The sequence below is a fragment of the Vigna unguiculata genome, chromosome 8 (genome assembly GCF_037176805.1).
Source record: "Vigna unguiculata cultivar grain cowpea cultivar isolate G323 ecotype 2 chromosome 8, ASM3717680v1, whole genome shotgun sequence".
NCBI classification, from domain to species: domain Eukaryota; kingdom Viridiplantae; phylum Streptophyta; class Magnoliopsida; order Fabales; family Fabaceae; genus Vigna; species Vigna unguiculata.
In genome coordinates this window covers 37,903,975-37,925,081 of record NC_140799.1, presented here as the reverse complement: position 1 = coordinate 37,925,081, position 21,107 = coordinate 37,903,975, and the positions used below count along the sequence as shown (strand labels likewise).

General features: G+C 29.4%; 3 protein-coding genes across 4 annotated transcripts; 2 read left to right on the top strand and 1 right to left on the bottom strand.

Moving 5' to 3' along the window:
• Window positions 1-351: 351 nt before the first annotated feature.
• On the top strand, window positions 352-5,350 carry LOC114195450 (indole-3-glycerol phosphate synthase, chloroplastic-like). Of its 2 annotated transcripts, none has more exons than XM_028085929.1 (11): window positions 352-596; window positions 667-818; window positions 1,138-1,398; window positions 1,497-1,673; window positions 2,309-2,383; window positions 2,505-2,549; window positions 2,647-2,811; window positions 3,234-3,312; window positions 4,295-4,377; window positions 4,702-4,770; window positions 5,085-5,350. In XM_028085929.1, the coding sequence occupies exons 2-11, from the start codon at window positions 681-683 to the stop codon at window positions 5,166-5,168; spliced, it is 1,176 nt and encodes a 391-aa protein (XP_027941730.1). In that variant the 5' UTR covers window positions 352-596; window positions 667-680; the 3' UTR covers window positions 5,169-5,350. The 2 variants fall into 2 exon arrangements, with proteins under 2 accessions (XP_027941730.1, XP_027941731.1); XM_028085930.2 differs by having other exon boundaries at window positions 394-596; window positions 688-818.
• Window positions 5,351-6,293: 943 nt separating this feature from the next.
• Window positions 6,294-8,762, bottom strand: LOC114194770 (WEB family protein At2g40480-like). The gene is made up of 2 exons (XM_028085171.2): window positions 8,241-8,762; window positions 6,294-7,989 (listed from the first exon to the last, which is right to left on the bottom strand). The coding sequence occupies exons 1-2, from the start codon at window positions 8,469-8,471 to the stop codon at window positions 6,529-6,531; spliced, it is 1,692 nt and encodes a 563-aa protein (XP_027940972.2). The 5' UTR covers window positions 8,472-8,762; the 3' UTR covers window positions 6,294-6,528.
• Window positions 8,763-16,246: 7,484 nt separating this feature from the next.
• Window positions 16,247-17,068, top strand: LOC114195360 (uncharacterized). Its single transcript, XM_028085794.2, has one exon. It carries the CDS (start codon window positions 16,352-16,354, stop codon window positions 16,898-16,900), a length of 549 nt encoding a protein of 182 aa, XP_027941595.2. The 5' UTR covers window positions 16,247-16,351; the 3' UTR covers window positions 16,901-17,068.
• The last annotated feature ends 4,039 nt before the right edge of the window (window positions 17,069-21,107 follow it).

The window sequence follows — 21,107 nt, the reverse complement described above, 5'->3', positions numbered from 1 at the left end:
ACTCAAAAGTCTAGAGCAGTCCCTCACCTATTTTTAAAATTAAAAATTATGCTCCTCACTTTATAAGGTGAAACCCTTTTCCTCACCTATACAGAAGAATACACAATAAGAAAAATCTACAATAAATGAATCATTTTATTTCCTTTATGAATCACCTTTAAAGAAGTATGAATATTGAAGAATTTTTTAATGTAAAAGTCTTAAAACAACTACTAGTAAATTTTATTTTACTTGTTGCCTTTTTTTTTTTCTAATTGCTTTGAAAATTTATTTTTTTTATGCAGCTATTTAATTTAAATTTTTATTGATGATAAATCAATATGATACTACTTTTGTTTATCAGACAAGGATATTAAATTTAGTAATAGGTTATAATTCTTGCATTGGCATTACAATTAATTGGGTAATATCGATGCCCTTCAGTTTAATTTTATGCCATTTTTAGGTCTCAACTTGGTAATCCAATCCCAATTGGTGTGTGCTCTGTTTGGATCAGAAAAAGCATGAACAGGGTGTGCCATCGGAACTGAATTTGCGCGCACGTGTTGAACGCGAAAACAGTCTTCTCCGTCAAATCAATATAACATTGATAGACGGTGTGTTCCATTAAACAACTCTTTCATTTTGATTCTCGTCTTCCTTTTATCACTCACTCATTCTTCCCAGCGTTACCTGCTTCAATGGAAGGTTTGGCTTCTCTCAAGGCTCCCTTTCAGGCCACCCCATTCCTCTCTTCAAGACCCAAAACCTGGGATCTTCCGACCCAACTCATTTTTTATAAAAGAAACTCCTTTTCAACATTTTCAGTTCGGGCCCAGGTTAGTTTTTCTTTTTTGGCAAATTTTTTATCTTTTCGCAACATTTTAGGGTGTCTCCTAATGGATTAGTCTGGGTCTCTGTCTAATGAGCTGTGTGGTTTAGGGAAGTATAGTTTTGTTCATTTGGAGTGTATTAATAAATACATGATTTTATGTTCTGAGGAACTCTTGTTGATTTGTCATGTGAGTTTTGGATTTATTTTTTTATTAAATGGTACGTATGTGGGTCAGGGAAGTAGAATTTGGGTTCAACTGGGGTGTAGCAATGCTGACTTTTATGTTATGAGTAATTCTTACTGATCTGTGGTGTTTTGATTAGGTGGAGTCTACTGATGGTTCCGCTGCAGTATCCTCATCTGGTGAATCCGTGACAGACGCTCTCAAGATTAAGGAGTGGGAGGTAGGAATGTTGCAAAATGAGGTTGCATCTAGCCAGGGCATAAGAATAAGGAGAAGGCCACCATCTGGACCTCCTTTGCATTATGTAGGACCCTTTCAATTCAGGTTGCAGAATGAGGGCAATACACCCCGGAACATTTTGGAAGAGATTGTGTGGAACAAGGACAAAGAAGTCTCACAAGTATTATGATTGAATTGCTTTGTGCTCTGTTGTTCTTAATATGTGTTATTTTTTAGCAAATGGATTGAATGTATTACTGGTGACTATGTGATTTTCAGCTTAAAGAAAGAAAGCCCCTCAGTGTGCTGAAGAAAGCTCTCGAAAATGCACCTCCTGCTAGGGATTTTATTGGTGCTCTAAGGGCAGCGAATGATCGAACTGGACTGCCGGGGTTGATTGCTGAAGTGAAGAAGGCATCACCAAGTAGGGGTATCTTGAGAGAAAACTTTGATCCTGTAAGGTTTCCTTGCTTTCCTTTATGATTTTTACAGGTAGAATTGTTTTCTCTCTACAACTGTAACCTTTATGAAGCTGTTCCTGGTTTATTGTGTGAAATGTTTTAGCTGGCCTGAACTTGCTGACACCCCATTTCGTCTTGTTGGTTAAAGCTAGTCCGTTCAATTTTTTTTTTGTTTTATTTGGCTTCCCTGAATCTTCTTGTTACAGAATACACGTTTGATCGAGTCATGTTTCCAGAGACAGGTCTTGGTTTATGCTACGTATCAATTTCTTCTCCTTTGCATCTTAAACTTTTTGCTCCCCTAATTATTTTTCTATCTACCCCTTTGAGATTCGTCCTCATCAAAATAAGTTTCTTCTAAAATCTGTCTCTCGGATTTTGCTTTTACTATTATGAAGTCAATCCCATTATAGTTGTTAAATTTTGTCTTCACAAAACAAGGACCTGTTGTGATTTTAATGTATCAGGAAGATGTTATATTTTTCTCACTAAGTTGAATATCTTGGTCTTGTTATTTTTTGTATCTCTGAATGTATCATGACCCTTCAAACAACTTATCCAACAATGTTGTTAGTTTGTCTTTTTCTCTCTTTATGGTATATTCAATTATTTGAGCTGTTTCTATGACAGGTTGAAATTGCTAAATCTTATGAGAAGGGTGGAGCAGCATGCCTAAGTGTTTTGACTGATGAAAAGTATTTTAAGGTAAACCCACCAAAGTGGAATTTGTTGTAATGTGTGTACTGCTTGATAATTTTTAGTTGCTTAAGTACTGGGTGATGCTGCAGCACTATTATAACTCACTCTTAACTCAATATTGGTCCAGGGAAGCTTTGAAAATCTTGAGTTAATAAGAAAGGCTGGAGTAAAGGTTTGTTTTGTGATTTGTAAAGTATCTGATATTGAATATTTTCTACCATCTAATGCCTTTTATAGACCACGTTGATGACTCTGGACAAAACATGCAGTGCCCTTTGTTGTGCAAAGAATTCATTGTAGATGCATGGCAACTGTACTATGCTCGAACTAAAGGTGCAGATGCTGTCCTTTTAATTGCTGCTGTTTTGCCTGATCTTGACATCAAATACATGATTAAGATATGCAAGATACTTGGACTGACTGCACTTGTTGAGGTAAAGTTGGCACTTTTTATTTGTTTCCTAAATCTGGAATGTTCAACTGCAGCATTAAATTTTTTTAAGCATTCTGATATCTTATGTTTAACATGAATGTACCCATTTTTGTGTAAACTGGGTTCTAAAGCAGGTCATTTATAATTTTGAATAGCGTAGTTGTTATAATTACAAAAACAGGGAGCTGATTACATATAATATAAACACAGAACCCCTTTAGCATAATGATTCTGTACTTGTAAGCAAGAAGTAAAATTTGATAGATTTACAAGTTTAGAATCTATAGATTGATTAGGCCTGTGTTGGAACCAGAAACTGTCCAACATAGGTTCAATCAAAACTTTGGATAGTCATGACTGATTCGATGATTGCAATACCTGATGGACAAAAGGATTTGTTCACATTTTATGCTGTTTTGTCAGGTCCACGATGAGAGGGAGTTTGATCGTGTTCTTGCAATAGAGGGTATTGAGCTTATTGGCATTAACAACCGTAATCTTGGTATGTCTTGTCACTCTACTCTCCTAGTCCTTTCATTTTTTTTTTCTTTTTGATGAAATGTTATCTGGCTTTTCTCGTGCTTGTATTCTAAGTGGAGTTTAATTGTAATTATATCGTGCAATTTATCTTGTAATTAGTGGATCAGTAAAATCGTTTTGGTGTTTGATCAGCTTGTTTTCCAGTACCTCTCCATTTGGATGTGCCTCTTATTTCTGCTTTTGCTTTCATTTTCTGTATAATTTTTCCAGTTTTCTTCATTAATGTTCTTTGTCTTCTACATGGATACATTATCACTTAAGTCCTATCTGCACCTTCTTACTACAATCTCTTAGAACTCATAAAACTTTGAAGCACTGCAATTACTTTTATCTGCATACTTTCTGCTATTACTTCTCCTAGCAACACTTTTCGTGACCTAAATTTTTTAAGCCAATTAAGTTCCTCTATTTTTTTAAACAAGCAAATTTGGCCCCTTCTTCTATTTTCTTATATCTGAAATCTTCAAATTATCTTTCTTTTCCTTCTAAATATTTGAGGGTTCATGATAGATTCAGGATATACAATCACTTTACAAATTATAATTAAAAAAAATTTAGCGGTTTTAAAGGATTTTGTAGGGTGTGAAATTAGGATTTGAAGAGAGAAATATTTGAGATTATAATTTTATTTTTTATTTTGGTGAAATTTAGTATTTTGTTCGATTAGTTTTGAGTAGGAGAAGGTTAAAACAATCTAATTAATTTATATTGCGAAGGTTTCAAGTAGAAAATGAGAAATTAAGGATTTTAAGTAGAAACATAAATTGACGGACTTAACTAGACAGAAAAAAAATATATTTAAGGGACGAAAATCCAAAGTAAAGAAAACTAAAGTGCAACTAAGTTTTTTTTTTCTTTCTCAAGAAAAAATACATGTTTGAAAATACAGTAATTTTGTACTTTGATTTTATCTTTCTGTTCCAATCTCTTTTTGTGGATTGCAGAAACATTTGAGTTGGATATTAGCATCACAAAGAAGCTTCTTGAAGGAGAGCGAGGCAAAATAATCCGTGAGAGAGATATAATTGTACGTGGCCTTTCCTTTCCTTTGTTTAGAGTTACTCCCTGTGTTGCTATATAAATTATAATAGTTTCGTTTTGAAGAAGAACTGGTTTAATTTTTTTCAATTATATGATTTCCAACGTTATTATGCATTAAAAATTGTTTGGAGAGGAAACTGAAAAGGGTATAATAATGACTTATTTATAATTGTCTGGAATATAAAAATTAAATGTTTTCCTTGAGTGAAAGAATCTTAAAGGAATATTATATAGGAACTGAGGGAATATTTAAAAGAAAAATTGTTTTTGGTATATTAAAATCATGATGATGATCATATGATTTGTTCAGATGGTTGGAGAATCTGGTCTATTCACCCCTGAGGACATTGCCTTTGTTCAAGGAGCTGGGGTCAGAGCTGTAAGTATTGGCAATTTCATCTCTAATCAATAAAATACCTAGCAAATTGTAATTGATATTGAATTTCATTAAAGCATGCGTTCTCATATTCTTAAACATGAATTTAAATTCTTTGTGGAGTTGTTAAAAATTTAGAAGAGAATATGGACTCATTAAACGTTTGTTTCTTGTTGATTATGTTTGTTTCTTGTTGATTATATTTAGCAAAATTTTCTGCACTTCATTTGAACTAACATCAACAGATGTTTTACTACTCACCCTAGGTACAGTAATACCCTTATGGTATCAAACTCATTGTTTCACTATTTTTTCAGATATTGGTTGGAGAATCCATTGTGAAACAAAGCGATCCTGGCAAGGGAATCAGCAATCTCTTTGGCAAAGATATATCTATCTGAGTTGAAGTGAAACTATCTTCAGATATAGGCATTTGATATGACTGATTCTGATAAAGTTCTTGATTTGACATCTTTATGTACCAAAATCTTATCAACGGCAAGCATGTACCTATAGAAACTTTGAATATTCAATTATAGTTTCCACCTATATAATATATCATTAAGACAATAGTTTGGCGACAGTTTTTGTGTCCTTGACTTTACACTGAATCTCAACTCTTTATTTTGCACAATCATATATAGTCGATGCCGTTTTCCCTAAACAAATTCATGAATCATACTAAAATTTGTATGATATAAACGACAAAGTAGTGTGATAACGTCATTATCACTGTTAGAGAGTATGAAATTCTTTCTCATGAAATTTAGATGAATTCACATATGAAAGTTCAAGAAACTATAAAAAGAACAGTAAAGTTTCTCATCGCACTTACAGATCAGAATGATAAAAGAAAGATAAAATAGTGACAGTACTCTTATTTACACTAGTAACAACTATCAAAAACTAATTCATAACAAATTAACTCCTATAGAATTCTACACCCCTAATAAAAGAAAAAAAATAGAGGTGGTGGAAGTGATGAACACTACTTTTGTACATAATTTTAATTTAGCCAAAGAAACACTTTCGACGGTAGAAAAAGAAGTCTTGGAAGATTTTAATGATTATACATTCACCTTGTTAGTATAACCTAGTTTAAGTAAAATATACAAAATACACGAGGTATCTTCCATTAATTTTGTAATGTACAACGGTATACATGAAGTCTTTTGAAATTGGTGTTATTGAATATATAAATGAAACTTTTCTCTGTGGCAAATATGCTTTATGATTTACATACATCCAAAATCTAATAAATCACAGAACACGTGTTTTCCACAATTAAAATGAAGCAAAATCTGGAAAATGTAGTAGCCAAATGATGCATCTGAATCATCGTTGTTATTGATTGTTATAGATGCCACCATTTGTGTTATTTACCTAACATTTGAAGAACGGCATTCCATATTTGATGCTTATCTTCCACTACTAATTAACTGCGTATTGACCAATCGACATCTCAGTATGTCATCATCATCAACGATTCAATCTTAACAATAAACATAAGTAAAATCCACTAGCGCTGTTAAAACTGAGCTATAGTTGTATAAAGTAAGGCAATCACACAAGAAAAACATAGTTTACAAAATCAAACAACAACAAATATAGCCTGATCCCACTAAGCGAGGACTTTACAAAGTTATACAAAAGAGGTACAAATTCTATGACTTACAAAAAGCAGACATAACATGAATAAAGAAAGAATGGCAAAACACTGATGCGAGTTGTGGATATTGATCCATGCATAGGCATCAGGATTCATGTCTTCTTCTTACTTCGCTTTCCCAAGGGGAGTGATATTTGGATGAAACTGAACTTTTTCCTAGATGCTATGAACTGCTTTTGCTTTTGATTACTCTTCACATCTTTCTCGGGTATTGTCGGCAGAGTTTGATCCTCCTTCAATGCTCGAAGCATTTGACTCAGTGCTACTGTCTTTTCAGAATGCTCTTGCATATCCTTTGTTGTAGTACAATCTTCAAGAACTTGCTTTTTGCTAAGTACATCTCTCATTGAAACTGAAGACCTTAAGGCATGCTTCGGATCATTGTTATTTGTAATTGATCGAATTACATCTGGTAGAGGAGAATCTTGACAAATTCCAGCTTGATTGAACATGCTGTTCTTAATCAATGTCTGCCCTTTTAGATCATTCTCAGGAATCCATCTCCGAAGAGCCTCTTCAGCAGCAAGCTGCTTTATGTTTGCACTTTCAACACTATTCAATGCCTCATTCAAGACTTGTTTGCTGCGTAGAACTTCCTCTGTTGCTTCCTCAAACTTTTTCAAAATACCCAGTTTAGAAATGCCTATTTTGTCAATTTGGAACTTGGATTCTGTTTCCTTCTTCAAGGTTGACTCTTGAGGAAATTGAACTGCGGGATTTAAAGGAGAACACTCCCCTAAGGCAAAAGCCACTTTCTGATGTTCTGGAAGAGAAAATTCCGAAGATATCTCATGGCAACATAGAGCCTCAATTTCAGCAAGAGCAACAGCTTCTGCCGCCATTGCAGCTTCTTCCATCTTTTTAGCTGCAAACCACCTCATCTCAGCAGTCTTAATACTAAATCCATTCTCACCAAACTCAGGCAAGGACCTTAAAACTTCAGAGCTTCTTGTTTCACTCTTTCCATTGCACTGTCCAGTATCAAATCCGAAACTCCTCCCACCGTTAAGGGGATGGTGACATGTGCAACCTGTTCCTACAGTAGCTTCAGGAGGATTAAACCCTGCTTCTGTTTTGGTAACTTCTTGAGTAGAGGCAGCTGCAAACTTCGATGCTAGCTTCTCTCGTGCCCTCTCAACAAAAAGCCTTTCCTTCTTCATTTTCTTATTTAAATCTTCAACAGAGGATTGTATCACTCCAAGATCATTAATAGTTTTACCAAGACTTATTTTAGCTTGTCGTAACTCCACTAAGAACAGATCAGGTAATGGTGCAGAAGGACTCGAACTTTGCGATGTCTGCTCTTCATTGCTGATACCATTCACACAATTTCTAGTAGCAGCTCCAGCCTGTTCACATGAATTTTCACCTCGACTTGCTAAACAATTCAATGCTTCTGATTGTAGCTGCAGCTTCAACTCCTCCAAAATAGCTTTGGTAGCTCCCAGTTCTTCAAGCACATCAAGTGTTTCGAGTTCTTTCACTATCAAATCCTTTTCTAACTTTGCTGCTTCTTCCTCCACTCTCTTTATGTCAAATTCTTCAGCACTGTTCTGTTAACAACAAACATCACCATCAGAGAGTAAATCACCACAGGAATAATTCTAAATCAAGAGCTGTCCTATACTAGAACAGAACTCCTACCAATAATTATAGTAAATGGTAAACAAAGAATAACACCATAAAACAGAACGTAGGCCAGCACCGGCAACATTTTCAACATGCACCAACAAAAAATGAAAACTAATAGCGAAACACATTCATTACTCAAAATTAAAAACCAAAACAGAAACAAAAAATTTACACGAGGCTCTCCAAATTTGTAAAAGGGTGTCCAAGGTCCGGTTCCTTCAAAACGGGTCACCGCTTCCTTGACAGACGCAAACGGCGGCGATGTATCAATTTCAGCTCTCAAACCAAACCTTATAATCCCCGGGTTCTGACCTGACCCGGGTACAACACCAGGCTCGGGTTTCACCCTCGACGTCGCCGTCGCCGGGAAACCGGCTGCGGCAAGTTTCCGGGTGTCGGTCATTGGCACAAAGCTCAAAGCAAACGCGGGTTTCAGAGAAGTATCGATAACTAAAGCCACATAAAGGTTCGAGCTTTGAGCTTTTTTGGTTACCCATTTGTGTGATTTATTGCAATACCGAGGATGAAGGAGGAAGGGTGCGTGATGATAGTGTCGCGGGGCCGAGGTAACGAACCGGGTCGAAAAGGGATGTCGGGTCCACACACACTGCTAGGAGAGAAACGGGGAAAGCGGAAAAGGAAAAAGAGAGCGGCAGCGGAAAGCGCTTCTATTGTGCTTTTCGCGGTGGGAGATAGTGTGGGGATGGTGACGTGGATTTACGGTGTGGGCTTTGGCGTTATTGGTTGGTAGAGGTAAATATCAAGGGCTGTGATTAATTGTGGTGAAGTGTGGCCAGTGAAGAGAAGCCACGTCATCAATCTAGGTGAGGGTGAGAGTGTTGTGTCGGTGAGCTTTGCCTTGATTTGGAGCGAGATTAGCGGTCAGGGAAAAAAAGTGTAAAACGCGGTTAATTAATTTGATGTCTAAAAGCAGAAAAATTATAATATATCTACGAACTGAAAATGTGTGTGATTCTTTTACTGTTTTTAAGATTTGATGATATCATAATATCTATAATTTTCAATTTAATTATTTATTGTTGTTTTTATTTCTAAAAATAGTTTTAAATTTTCATTTAATTTTTTACATTAAATTATCATTAACAAAAACATCACAATTTCACATTTTTCTGCATTTTTAAATGTTTTATATTCATTTATACTTTTTGAATATTTAGATTTGATGTCTTCTTGTCTTATTCTTTATTTATTTTATCTTTCTATTAATAAAGATTAATGCGATCCTTAATTTTTCAAAATTATTGTAATTTTATATCCTCACTCTAAATTGACTTTGCAATGTTAGTCAAGATTACTCGGTACAAAAGTTATTGCCTCTGCCAATTTTAATTGAAATAATCACTTTAAAGTTTAATTTGGACATAAGGAACAAATTGGATAAGGACAGAATTAAATCATTTATTAATACTAGGAAACAGACCTCAATAATTTATTAATACTAGGATGAAATTGAACAAAATACATAGTAGGATAAAAATAATTAAAAATATTAACTACCGTTATGTCAAATTCATCATTTATAATTTGAGTACTCAGAAAACATAATATATATATATATATATATATATATATATATATATATATATAGTTAAAATGTTGACTATAAAAATTAACATATAAGTTAATGTGCTTATTTAAATATAAAAATTGATTTAAAATTTCATAAAATGGTATTAGTACTACCTTAACTTTAATCATTCATGTGTATTTGTTACAACTCTATCATATTGTATAACTCTTTTAAATTTTAATAACCAAATATAATTCATAGATTTTACGGAAAATTCAATAAAAAGAATATTGAGATGAAAGTGTGGAAAAATAAAGTAAAAAGTTCAAAACAAAAGCGATATGCATAGGAAAAAATAATTATATATTTACTAATAATTACTTAAAAATTTAAAAGTAATTTTAGATATAAAATTAATATTGAAAACTTAAGTTAAATGATTAAGTTAATAATAATATACTTAATCAAGTATAAAGTATGTTGTAAATTTGAATATTTTTAATTGATTTTTTATTAAATATTTTTAACATATTAAGTATTTATATTTTTGTATATTTTTTAACTAAGTTTTTTTTTTTATTAATTAAGTGACATAATTATTATTTTGTCCATTATGTTTATTTATCTTCACTTTTTAAGAAATAAAAAGTTTAATAGTTAATATAAAATAATATTGTGATTAGTGTATAAAATAATAAATCACTTTTATTGTTTTAATTTAAAATATGTTAGGTAAGAAGATTATCAAATTCTCCACGAGCTTCTAAGTCATCATTTACAACGCTAAACACGATTTTAATTAAAATATAAAACTTACTTGTTATTTTACATTAATAATAATTTACTTTTATATTAATCATTAAACTTAATATTTTTTATCACATAAAAAATAAATAAATAAGATAATGAAACAAAATAACAATCAGATGTCGAATTAACAAAAGAAGAATTATTAAAATTTAATTAAGTCAAAACTAAATAATATAATGTACAGTTTTAAAATATAAAAAATAATATTTTAGTCTAAACTCAATTGTCTATAGGTAGCACATTTATAATTACGAAAAAAGATGTAGAATATAGACATAAAGAATTAAATTGAGACAATATTGTTTTTTTTTTTACTTTAAAGGATTTAATTCAAATTTCGGTACACATTTATGAACTCAACTTATTATTTATCTGAAAGTAAAACATTCCTTTTTTGATTCTGAAAAATTTCGTGCAAAGGAATCATGATGACTATGTTCAATTCTAAATCACAATAAAAGAATTTTCTAGGTCAGACTTGGTAATGCTAGAAAAAGCACATTTAAATAGATATTTGTAGATATTATTAAAGAGCTTTTTTAGCAGAGAAGAAACTCATTTTTTATGGGAATTGAAATCGAAGTAGGCACAATAAAAATCTTATTCTAAGTTAAATTGTGGTGAATTAAGATCATTCACTAATACGCGTTAAAAATTGTTAAATATATTTTTATTTGACACAAAAATTGAAAATTTGAATAATCCATTTAATTCAATTTATTTAAATTTTGTTGACGTGTCAAATGTGTTTTATACTAGCATTTAAATTGTTTATATTGTTAAACACATTTTTGCTTTAATGCAAGCTATAAAATATATTTGACAAATAACTTTTTTAAACATAGTTAGATTAAAAAAACTATATTAATTTGTTTTTAAAGTTTGAGTATCAAAATATATCAAAATTTCGGATAAAAATAAATTTTAATTTCATGTCACTAAAATCATATTAAAAGAAAAAAACAATCTGGCATAGCTTAACAATAACTTAAATATATTTTAAAAATATTGAAGGGAGATATACATCATCCATGAATTTTTGCTATTTTTTACAATTCTCTTTTTTTTTCCTTGTTTCTTTTTTTTTTTAAATCAAAATCTATCACTACACTGATTTTTATATTTAAAAGTATTATTTATAAGATGTTTAAAGACATCATTTACATATGTTATTTTATATATAATAACTAGTGTTATGATCTAGGATATATGGATACGATATGTGTATCAGATACGACATATATTTGATATGCTGATACGTTTATTTTGAAAATAATAGGAATATGATACGTGATATATGTATATTAAGAAGTGCAAAAAAATTCTTAAAAACATGATAGATATATGATTGTTATTTTGTGAATACAAATTAAAATCATATGTATTAAACAATGTCAAAATAAAAAATTACAATTTATTGTCAACATAAAAATACTATTGTTTTATAAATTAGATACTGTCTTGAAAGTATCAGTAGCGTATCCTAAAGTATTAATACGAATACGTGTCAGACACAGATACTTGACCCAAATTGAAGTATCGGTGCATCATAAATTTTTATATGTGTACTAATTTGACAAATTTTTTTGTCATATTTATGTAGCAATTAAAATTTTGATTACAAATTTGATATTAGAATAAAGTAAATTGAAGACAGAAAATGAAACTAATAACTGTATTCTTTAAAGAAAATTAAGTTACTCAATACGAACTAATACAGAATAGTCATTTACATAATCTAATTTATGTCAAATAGCAAAATAACTCACATAATTATAAATACTTGGTGACACTTTTATAAATAAGTGGAAGTGATTTATATTGAACTTCCTATTGGTTGACATAAAATAAGTAATTTACGTTGAACATTGTAGGATCTGACGTAAATATTATCTATTTTATATTAATCAATAAGGGGTATGACATAATTTTAATTTTAATTTCTGATTTAGGTTCTCCTCCCCATTTATTATTGCCCAAAAGCACTCTGAAAATGTTCTTTCGAGTTAGGGCTTGTTCTCCATTGACGAAATGGTGCTAGTTTTGAGATTAATTTCTGACCAAGTCTTCATCTTTCGTGGTAGACTTTTCATAGTGCAACTTTTTGTCCGATTTGTTTCATCATTGATGTTTATTTGATGAACTTTGCATTTTAATTTTTTTGATTGTGTTTTTCATTGTAAGAATATGTTGTAGTGGTTAAAAAAGTTTGCATCTTTTAGACTTTTATGACATTTAAAATCAAAAACCAAATAACGGTTCTCACCTTGATTAATTTCCACCACCAACAAAAAAAATTACAATGAAATGGATATTTCTGGACTTAGTTTTAGTTATGCGTTACAATCAAATGAATTTTTTTTGATAATGTTAAAGAAGAGTTAGTTAGTACAAAAGTAAAATTTAGGATAGAGATCGATTCAGGAAGAATATTTAGTTGTACAAGCAGGGCTTGCTCAAGGTTCAAGCAAGTAAAATTCTTGTTTTAAACATGCAAGAAAAAAAATGTCTCAATTTTTTTTAGTACTAATTGCTTTGGGTCTAAAAAAATGTCTTAATTTTTTTTTAGTACTAATTGCTTTAAGTTTCTAAGAAGACTTTAAAAAAATATTTCATTCTTAAATTTACTTTATATCTCCCAAACCCTTGAGTTATCCCTACGAACATGTTCAAGGATATTGAAGCCCATAATGGTTTGAAAATTAGATATTTCAGTTTTTCTTCAACTTCAATACCTGTACAATCTTCTCCCCATGTAACTAAACCTTTGTTCTAAGTTTGACTTCTCTACTTACTAACTCTTCTTCAACTTTATTAAAATTATTTACTTGATACCACACACACAACTAAAAACAAACTCAAAAATACTTCACTATAGTTTTTTTCAATGATCGTAAACTTTATTATATTAGACTATAGTCCAACGTAAATTATCATTCTCACATCGAATAATCTAACATAAATTTGTGATGGGTAATTTAATACAACATAAATTTACATGTCCTATATTAATGTCAAATCTAAAGCAAACATAAAAAAAAAAAAAACTAAAATAAGATACGAAATATGTTATCATTGTGTTATTTAATCTATCAATCTATAATATATCAATCTATAATAAATAAATTGGGTTAGATTAACGCATAAATAATCAATCCATGGTGGGTTACAACTAGCCCAATGTTATAATTTTTGTATATGTATGTGTTATATATATATATATATATATATATATATATATATATATATATATATATATATATATATTTAAGAAAATATTATTTGTAATATAGTTTTGTTTAAATTTTTTATCGTAGTGAAAATTTAGGAGGTATATCATGGACTTTTGGATATTTTTGTCATATAAGAGTAGTTTTTAAAACTCGTTATACAATAGGTAAGGAAACAAATTTTTATATCCAATAGCAACACGTAACCACTAGTTATTTCTTATTCTTGCCTCGTCCCACAATCATTCATTTCTATTATTGATAATTAATAATGGAGAAGACAATTGATATAGTTTTATGGATCTAATATAAATTTTACAATTATTTATCTAACCTAATTCATCAGGTTCATTTATGAAGTCTACAGTGACTAATTTATCTTTCATAATATATATTCATATACTTTTTTAAAAAATATATATCTTGTCGGATAACTTTGGTAGATTTTAAGTTACTCCACTTAATTATGCTATTACGTTCAATGTTATCTTTCAATTAATAAAGTTTATTAAATCTTTTAGCTTGTTCTTTATTAGAATTAGGGTTATTATTAGTGTTTTTGTCACTATCACATCTTCACCATCTCAAGTTGTTTCTATATCCTTAACGAATGATAACAACATTTTTAAATACACCACATTAAGAGTAAATTAATTTTTAACTATTGCAAGCAAAACAAGTTGCTATCAGTTATAGATTTGTGACATTAACAGTTCACTTAAAAGAGTATTATGATAAAATATATTGAATTATTTGGTGAGTGATGAAAGCGTGAAGTCCAATATAGTTTTATTATATGTATTATGCAGAAAGTTAAAAAGATTAAGAAAGTGTGGGGCTATGGCTTTAATGTGCTATAGCCTTCTACAGGGACCTGCCTAATCCTGCATGTTCTGTGTTGCCATGTCTAATTCAGACCATTCTTCCTGATAAATGTTGAAATCAAAGCAACTTTTTCGCATCACAATTAATTTGTTTTTTTTTCTTCTGCCCCACAGCAGAAAAATGGCAGTAACAAAAGTGAGTTCTGTTCTGATATTTAAAGTGCAGTATGTAGAAAGAAAAAACATGATTAAGAGTAAATATTCCGGATCGCAACATGACAGTAAATTAAGCTTTCAGATTTAGTGATGAACGCATTAAATCCTAATACATGCATAATTAATGCATGTTGTCGTGTAATATGTTAATATTATTTCGCCATTCAATGTATCTGACCCATAGAATAGGAAATTCCTGCATCAAAATCTTTTTCCAGCACAGGACCAGTGCATGGTCCTGCATGCTGCTGTTAATTAATTCACCTAAAGTGATAATGGTAGTTTCTCTTTGCAGTAATGGGAAAGTTTTGATAACTCTCTCGTGGAAAGGGATTCTTACCACCTTGGAAGGGTCTTTCAGGGTTGAAATTAATCTCGATCTATAATCTATGAATTCATCGTGACTGAAAGACATTAACACCGATTAAATCTGAGTCTAACTTATAAAATTTTAATACCGGATCGAATCCAAAATCTTAAGATATCGAATTTAGGAGTCTTCTTGCCTTTTTCATCTTCGTCTAATATGGTATTTAGACTCGGAATTACATTTTCAAGAACAATCTCTTACGTGTAATCGTAGTAGATTCCGTTTAAAAGAAGGTGGTAGGAGTTGATGAAATAATAATAATGGAATTTGTTGATAGCAAAACGTGTAGGAAAGGAGTTAACGGTATGAAGATGAAGTGACTTCTCTGATAACACAGCTCATCACATATGTGACATTTCATGGCTAATAAATAATAGTAATACCCTTCACACTGTTAAGTACTGTGCGATGTGTCTCTATCCAAGATGCCCGAGTAGGTCAACATATTCATGAATTTCTTCCTGCTATTTAATGACTCTCAATTCTTCACCATCCAATATCCAAGCTTCGGTACAAAACAAAAACTTTGCTTGGAGAAGCCCACGCTGCAAATTTCACCCATCTCAACCTCCTAACACAGTACAAACAAGCACCTTTAATTACATCAATTCTTTTTATTCATTTCTCTACTTCAATCATATATAGCATTGCATTCTATAACCAAAAACATGCTTTTAGTATCTTTCACTTATGTGTTTTTTGAGTTTAACTCTTTTTTTATGTAAAACTCAATTTACCAGTTCCTCTTTTCTGATTTTCATGGATATGTGCATGTTTTCATTTATTACAGTGTTCAGGCGTGACCAAATTCCCTTTCCTCTCAACGGTTTCACCTCACCAATGATTTATAAAGGAACTACCACACACACTAAACTGCTTCGTCACTCTTCAGTCAATGGTCCAGATTCTTCCATAAATAATTCTGCAGCTACCTCTAATAACCCATTCAATTACGCAGTTTAATCATCAACAATCCATATCAGACATTAAATTTCGGCACAACCAAATTGGTGCGCTCCAAAAAATACCTACCATTAAATTCATCACACCCCGGGCCCTCCTTGATTAACTCCATACTTAAATTAATTCCCAATCAAGAAACCCTATTCCTGAGTAATTCACAAGAACATGCACTCTTTAATGATATATTTATTAAGTATTAGGAGTATTATGATAAAGTACTACTGGGAGCCATAAAGCAGTGGTAAAGGGTAAGGGTAAGGGTAAGGGTCTAGAAGGCAAATATAAGTAGTAGTAGTAGTAGTTATACAGCACCAAGAAAATCTTAGAGTTGAATCCAAAATGGTGAATGATGGTGTCTCAATTGAGAAGTCCTTCAGAATAAAGGAGGATGATAGGTTCTTCTCAAGGCTATTGTCGAAGGAAAGCTCCAAGGCTAATTCTTCTTCAAGGGTGTTCTATTATGGAGAAACATCGATTGCAGTTCCTTTCACATGGGAGGCACAACCTGGTACACCAAAACACCCTTCTTCTCAGACTTCTCTACCTCCTCTCACACCTCCTCCTTCCTATTACTCCAATTCCAAAACCAGCAACAAGAGAAGAAACTCCAAGATCAACATATTTTCATGCATTTTCCCAAGGTTTATGACAGCAGCTTCCAGAAAGCATCAGGGGTCACCAGCTTCATCTCGCTCATCCTCTTCTTCTTCTTCTTCCTCATCGTCTTCATGGTCATTGGTATACCCATCAGATCAAGGAACCCTTTCGTTCCCACGCTCGACCACTACTGTTCGCACTTTTCTCAAACATAAAGCTTCCAACAGATTCAGAGGCTGCTATTCTTTCGGGAACATAAGGAACGCTGTTGTCAGCCACGGAGCAGCCTAGTCTCTGAAGGTAACATCGTTAGAACAACATCGTTTTCTGCTGTGTATTAGGAAAATGTAGATGTTTCGTTGGTGATCATGGTGTGAGTTTCAAATGTGTGGACATAATAATTTCCTATCTCATTATTTTAGTTGAGATTGTATATTAAATGTTCTTCTTATTAGTTAATTATAGTAAATTGTCAACAATATAGATGTGTGCTTAAATGCCTAAACTCGTTAATGAAATTCATGTCTTTTCGAAATCAATTTTGAAAGTTGCAGAGAACTTTGTTCTTCTGAAGGAAGTGTTTGATGAAATAATTTTTTTTTTTTATGTTCGGAAATTATATTTCTGCTGATTCAAGATTTTCAAAGTTGGTTAAATGTATTTTTTGGCCATATTCTTACAAATATTTTTTTATTGCTTTACATTTTTTTTTATATAGAACATTTATATTTCCATCTGTTTATAGGAATAATTTTGGGAAAAAAATTATTAATTTTTAGAAAATATTATTTTTTTCAACTAACCTTTGTCAGATTAGTAAGAACTAATAATAAAGCACAACAACAAACTTGGCAAGAAAAATTATTTTTTGCTTTAAATGAATTTGTATTTAATTTGTATAAAATATTTAGAATTTAGTTGTGATGTTGTTTTTGGTCAAATAAGATTTGAACCCAAATAAAAAAAAAGACGTTGCTGGTCAGGGTCTTTCTTCCTGCACCTCCAAAATTTCTTCTACACCTCCAAACTTTTTTTAAATTCCCAAAAAACCCTTTGACCATTTAAGAAAATCCGCAAACACCACACCCCCAAAATTATGTCGACTTTCGGAAGTCAAAATATATTACCGGAAGTCAAAAATGACCTCCGGAAGTTAAAATGTATCACCGGAAGTCAAAATATATTTCCAGAAGTCAACTTCCGGAAGTTAAAAAATATTTGACTTCCGTGAAGTCAAAGAAAAATTCTTCGACTTCCGTAAGGTAAAAAATTTTTTTTTTTTAACATTTTTAATTCATTTTAGAATTTGTATTTTTTAACTTTAAATAATATTAAATAAATATAAATATAAAAATATAAATATAAACATTAAATAAATATAAATATAAAAATAAAAATAAGTAAAATTAAAATAATATTAAATTTTAAATTAAAAAAACAAAAAAATAAAAAAATTATGCTTCATTTAATTTTATTTAATATTTAAATTCATTTTAAAATAATAAAACTTTAAATTAAAAAAAAAATAAAAAAGAAAATATATATAAAAATATATATATATATATATAATATATATATATATATAATATATATATATATATATATATATATATATATATATATTTATATATATATTCGTTTTTTTTATTTTAAATGTCATTATTTATATATATTATTTTAAATATGATTTTTTAATTATTTTTTATTTTTATTAAATTTTTAATAAATTATATAAAAATAAATTTAAATTTAAAAATATAAAAAGATATATAATTGAAAAAGTTTTAAAATGTTTAAAATAACAAAACTTTAAAATTTAAAAAAATGAAAAAAAAAAAAAATATATATATATATATATATATATATATATATATATATATATATATATATATATATATATATATATATATATATATATATATATATATATATATATATATATATATATATATATATATATATATATATACACACGGAAGTCGAGTTCCGATATATATATATAAACGGATTTTGACTTCCGTTTTTATATATATATATATATATATATATATATATATATATATTTATATTTTTTTATTTTTATATTTTTTTAATTTTTTTTTTAATTTTTATTAAATTTTTAATAAATTATATAAAAATAATTTAAATTTAAAAATATAAAAAATTATAACTGAAAAAATTTTAAAAATTTGATTAAAATTAAATATTTAAATTTTAAACAAAATTAAAAAATTTAAATAAAATATAAAATAATATACATGAAATATATAAATAAAATATTTATAATAATATCAATAAAATAAGTAAAAGTAAAAATAAAATTCAAAAATGATTTAAATTATAATAATAAAACTTTATAAAATATATATGTTTTATAATTTTTAGTACCGGAAGTCGACTTCCGTTTGTATATATATACGGAAGTCTGACTTCCGTTTTATATATATATATATATATATATATATATATATTTTTCATTTTTAAATTATTTAAAGTTTTATTATTTGAATTTAAATTATTTTTTAATTTTGTTTTTTAATTTTTTATTTAGTAATTTTATTATTTATTATTTTTTTATTTTTTAAAGTAATCTTTTTTAAATTTAAATATTTTATAATTTTGTATACGTATTTTAAAAAATTAAATAAAATAAAATATATATTTTTTTATATACGGAAGTCGACTTCCGTAATTTTTGTTGACTTCCGGAAGTCGACTTCCGGTGATGATTTTTGATTTCCGGAAGTCGATTTCCGGTGATGATTTTTGACTTCCAGAAGTCGACTTTCGGTGATGATTTTTACTTTCGAAAGTCGACTTTCGGTGATGATTTTTGATTTCCGGAAGTCATATATTTTGACTTCCGGAAGTCGACATCCGAAAGTATTTTTGGGGGTGTGATGTCCGTGCATTTCTTTAAATGGTCAAAGTGTATTTTGGGAATTTAAAGATTTTTTGGAGGTGCAGAAGAAATGCTTGGTGGTGTAGGAAGAAAGACCCTTATGGTCAAATAAGAACTGGATCTAAACATAATGCCCTAAGCCCAAGCCCAGATATGAGCAATCTAAAAATACTCCATTCGTTCATAAATACATGTACGAAAAATTAATTTTAAATTTTTATTTTATTTTCAGTCAACACTAATTCTAATTTGTATGTTTTAAAATTGATAACTTTATTCCTAATAATTTTTGTAGTAGATGATTTCATTTCTCATCCTAATATTCAAAGTTGCATAAAGAGAGCCAAAGCTCATTAAGTATAAAAAAAAATGAGAATTAAAATTACTCTATATATTTACGAAACCTTTTAGCTAATTCACGTACCTTAAAATATGATTGATTTATTTAAGGACATTTAAAAATTCATTTCATTTTTTTAATACTATCCTTATTATTTTTAAATTATTAATATATCTTTATTTAGTTCTTTCTCATTTAATTAATTAATGTTTGAAGAGAGAATAATGATTATATAGTTCGTAATTACCCATCTTCTCTGATCCTTACAAAAGTGAGAAAATTTTTATCAATCAACTAATTAAGAATGTTTTAGAGAAAAATAATTAGTGCACGAAATAATTAGAAAATAGTCTAGTAAGAAAGGACAGACAAATATATAAAAATTATCTTATGCATGGAAATGAAGATTTTTTTTTTTTAATTGTAGAAATTAAAATCGTTCTAAATAAGATGATATTAGACATCTTAAAATCAATTCACTTAAAATATATTTTAACCATATACCAGGACTTAAGCACCTACAATATAAACTCCTTTCAACACATTTTCATTTATTTTCCACTAGATAACTGTCTGAAACAAAACTTATTCTTTGCGACCACTTCATTCTTCCTTTTCACCAAGAAGGAATAGGGAGAAAGACGATAAGTTCCGATAACTAATTTGTTTAGCAAAATTAATTGATTAAACGGTTAAACTAATCAATAATATTCTTTTGTGTAGGTTAAGGTTTTGTCGTACAGATTAAGAGTAATCTTAATAAAAATAAAAATATATTACATTTTCAAACAATTTTATTAAAATAATTTTATATTTCCTTAATAAATTTGTATATTGAAAAGAGATTAATTAATTTGAGAATAAAGTAGGAACAAAATAATCAATGCTTACTTGAAAACTAAAGTAAAGACCGCTATAAATTTTCCTGCACGTCCTTTATTTATTTTCTTCGTTACGGAACAGAACAAAAAACATTTCTGCTCATTTTTCTTTCACACTATATTTTCGTTTATTATTTTCATATCCAACTTTTGCAAAAACGACCGTTTGACAACTATTTTTAATAATAAATATATTAAATTAAGATATTTAATTAAAATGCAAATTAAATTATTGAATAAAAAGTTAATATGAAAGATACCAGGACTCCCTTTTAAACGAACGTACTAGTGTACTTTCACCCATGCTAGATACAGATTAATTTGAAATAAAATTCATTAAGACTATTACAATTAATTTCATTTAAAAATAAAATA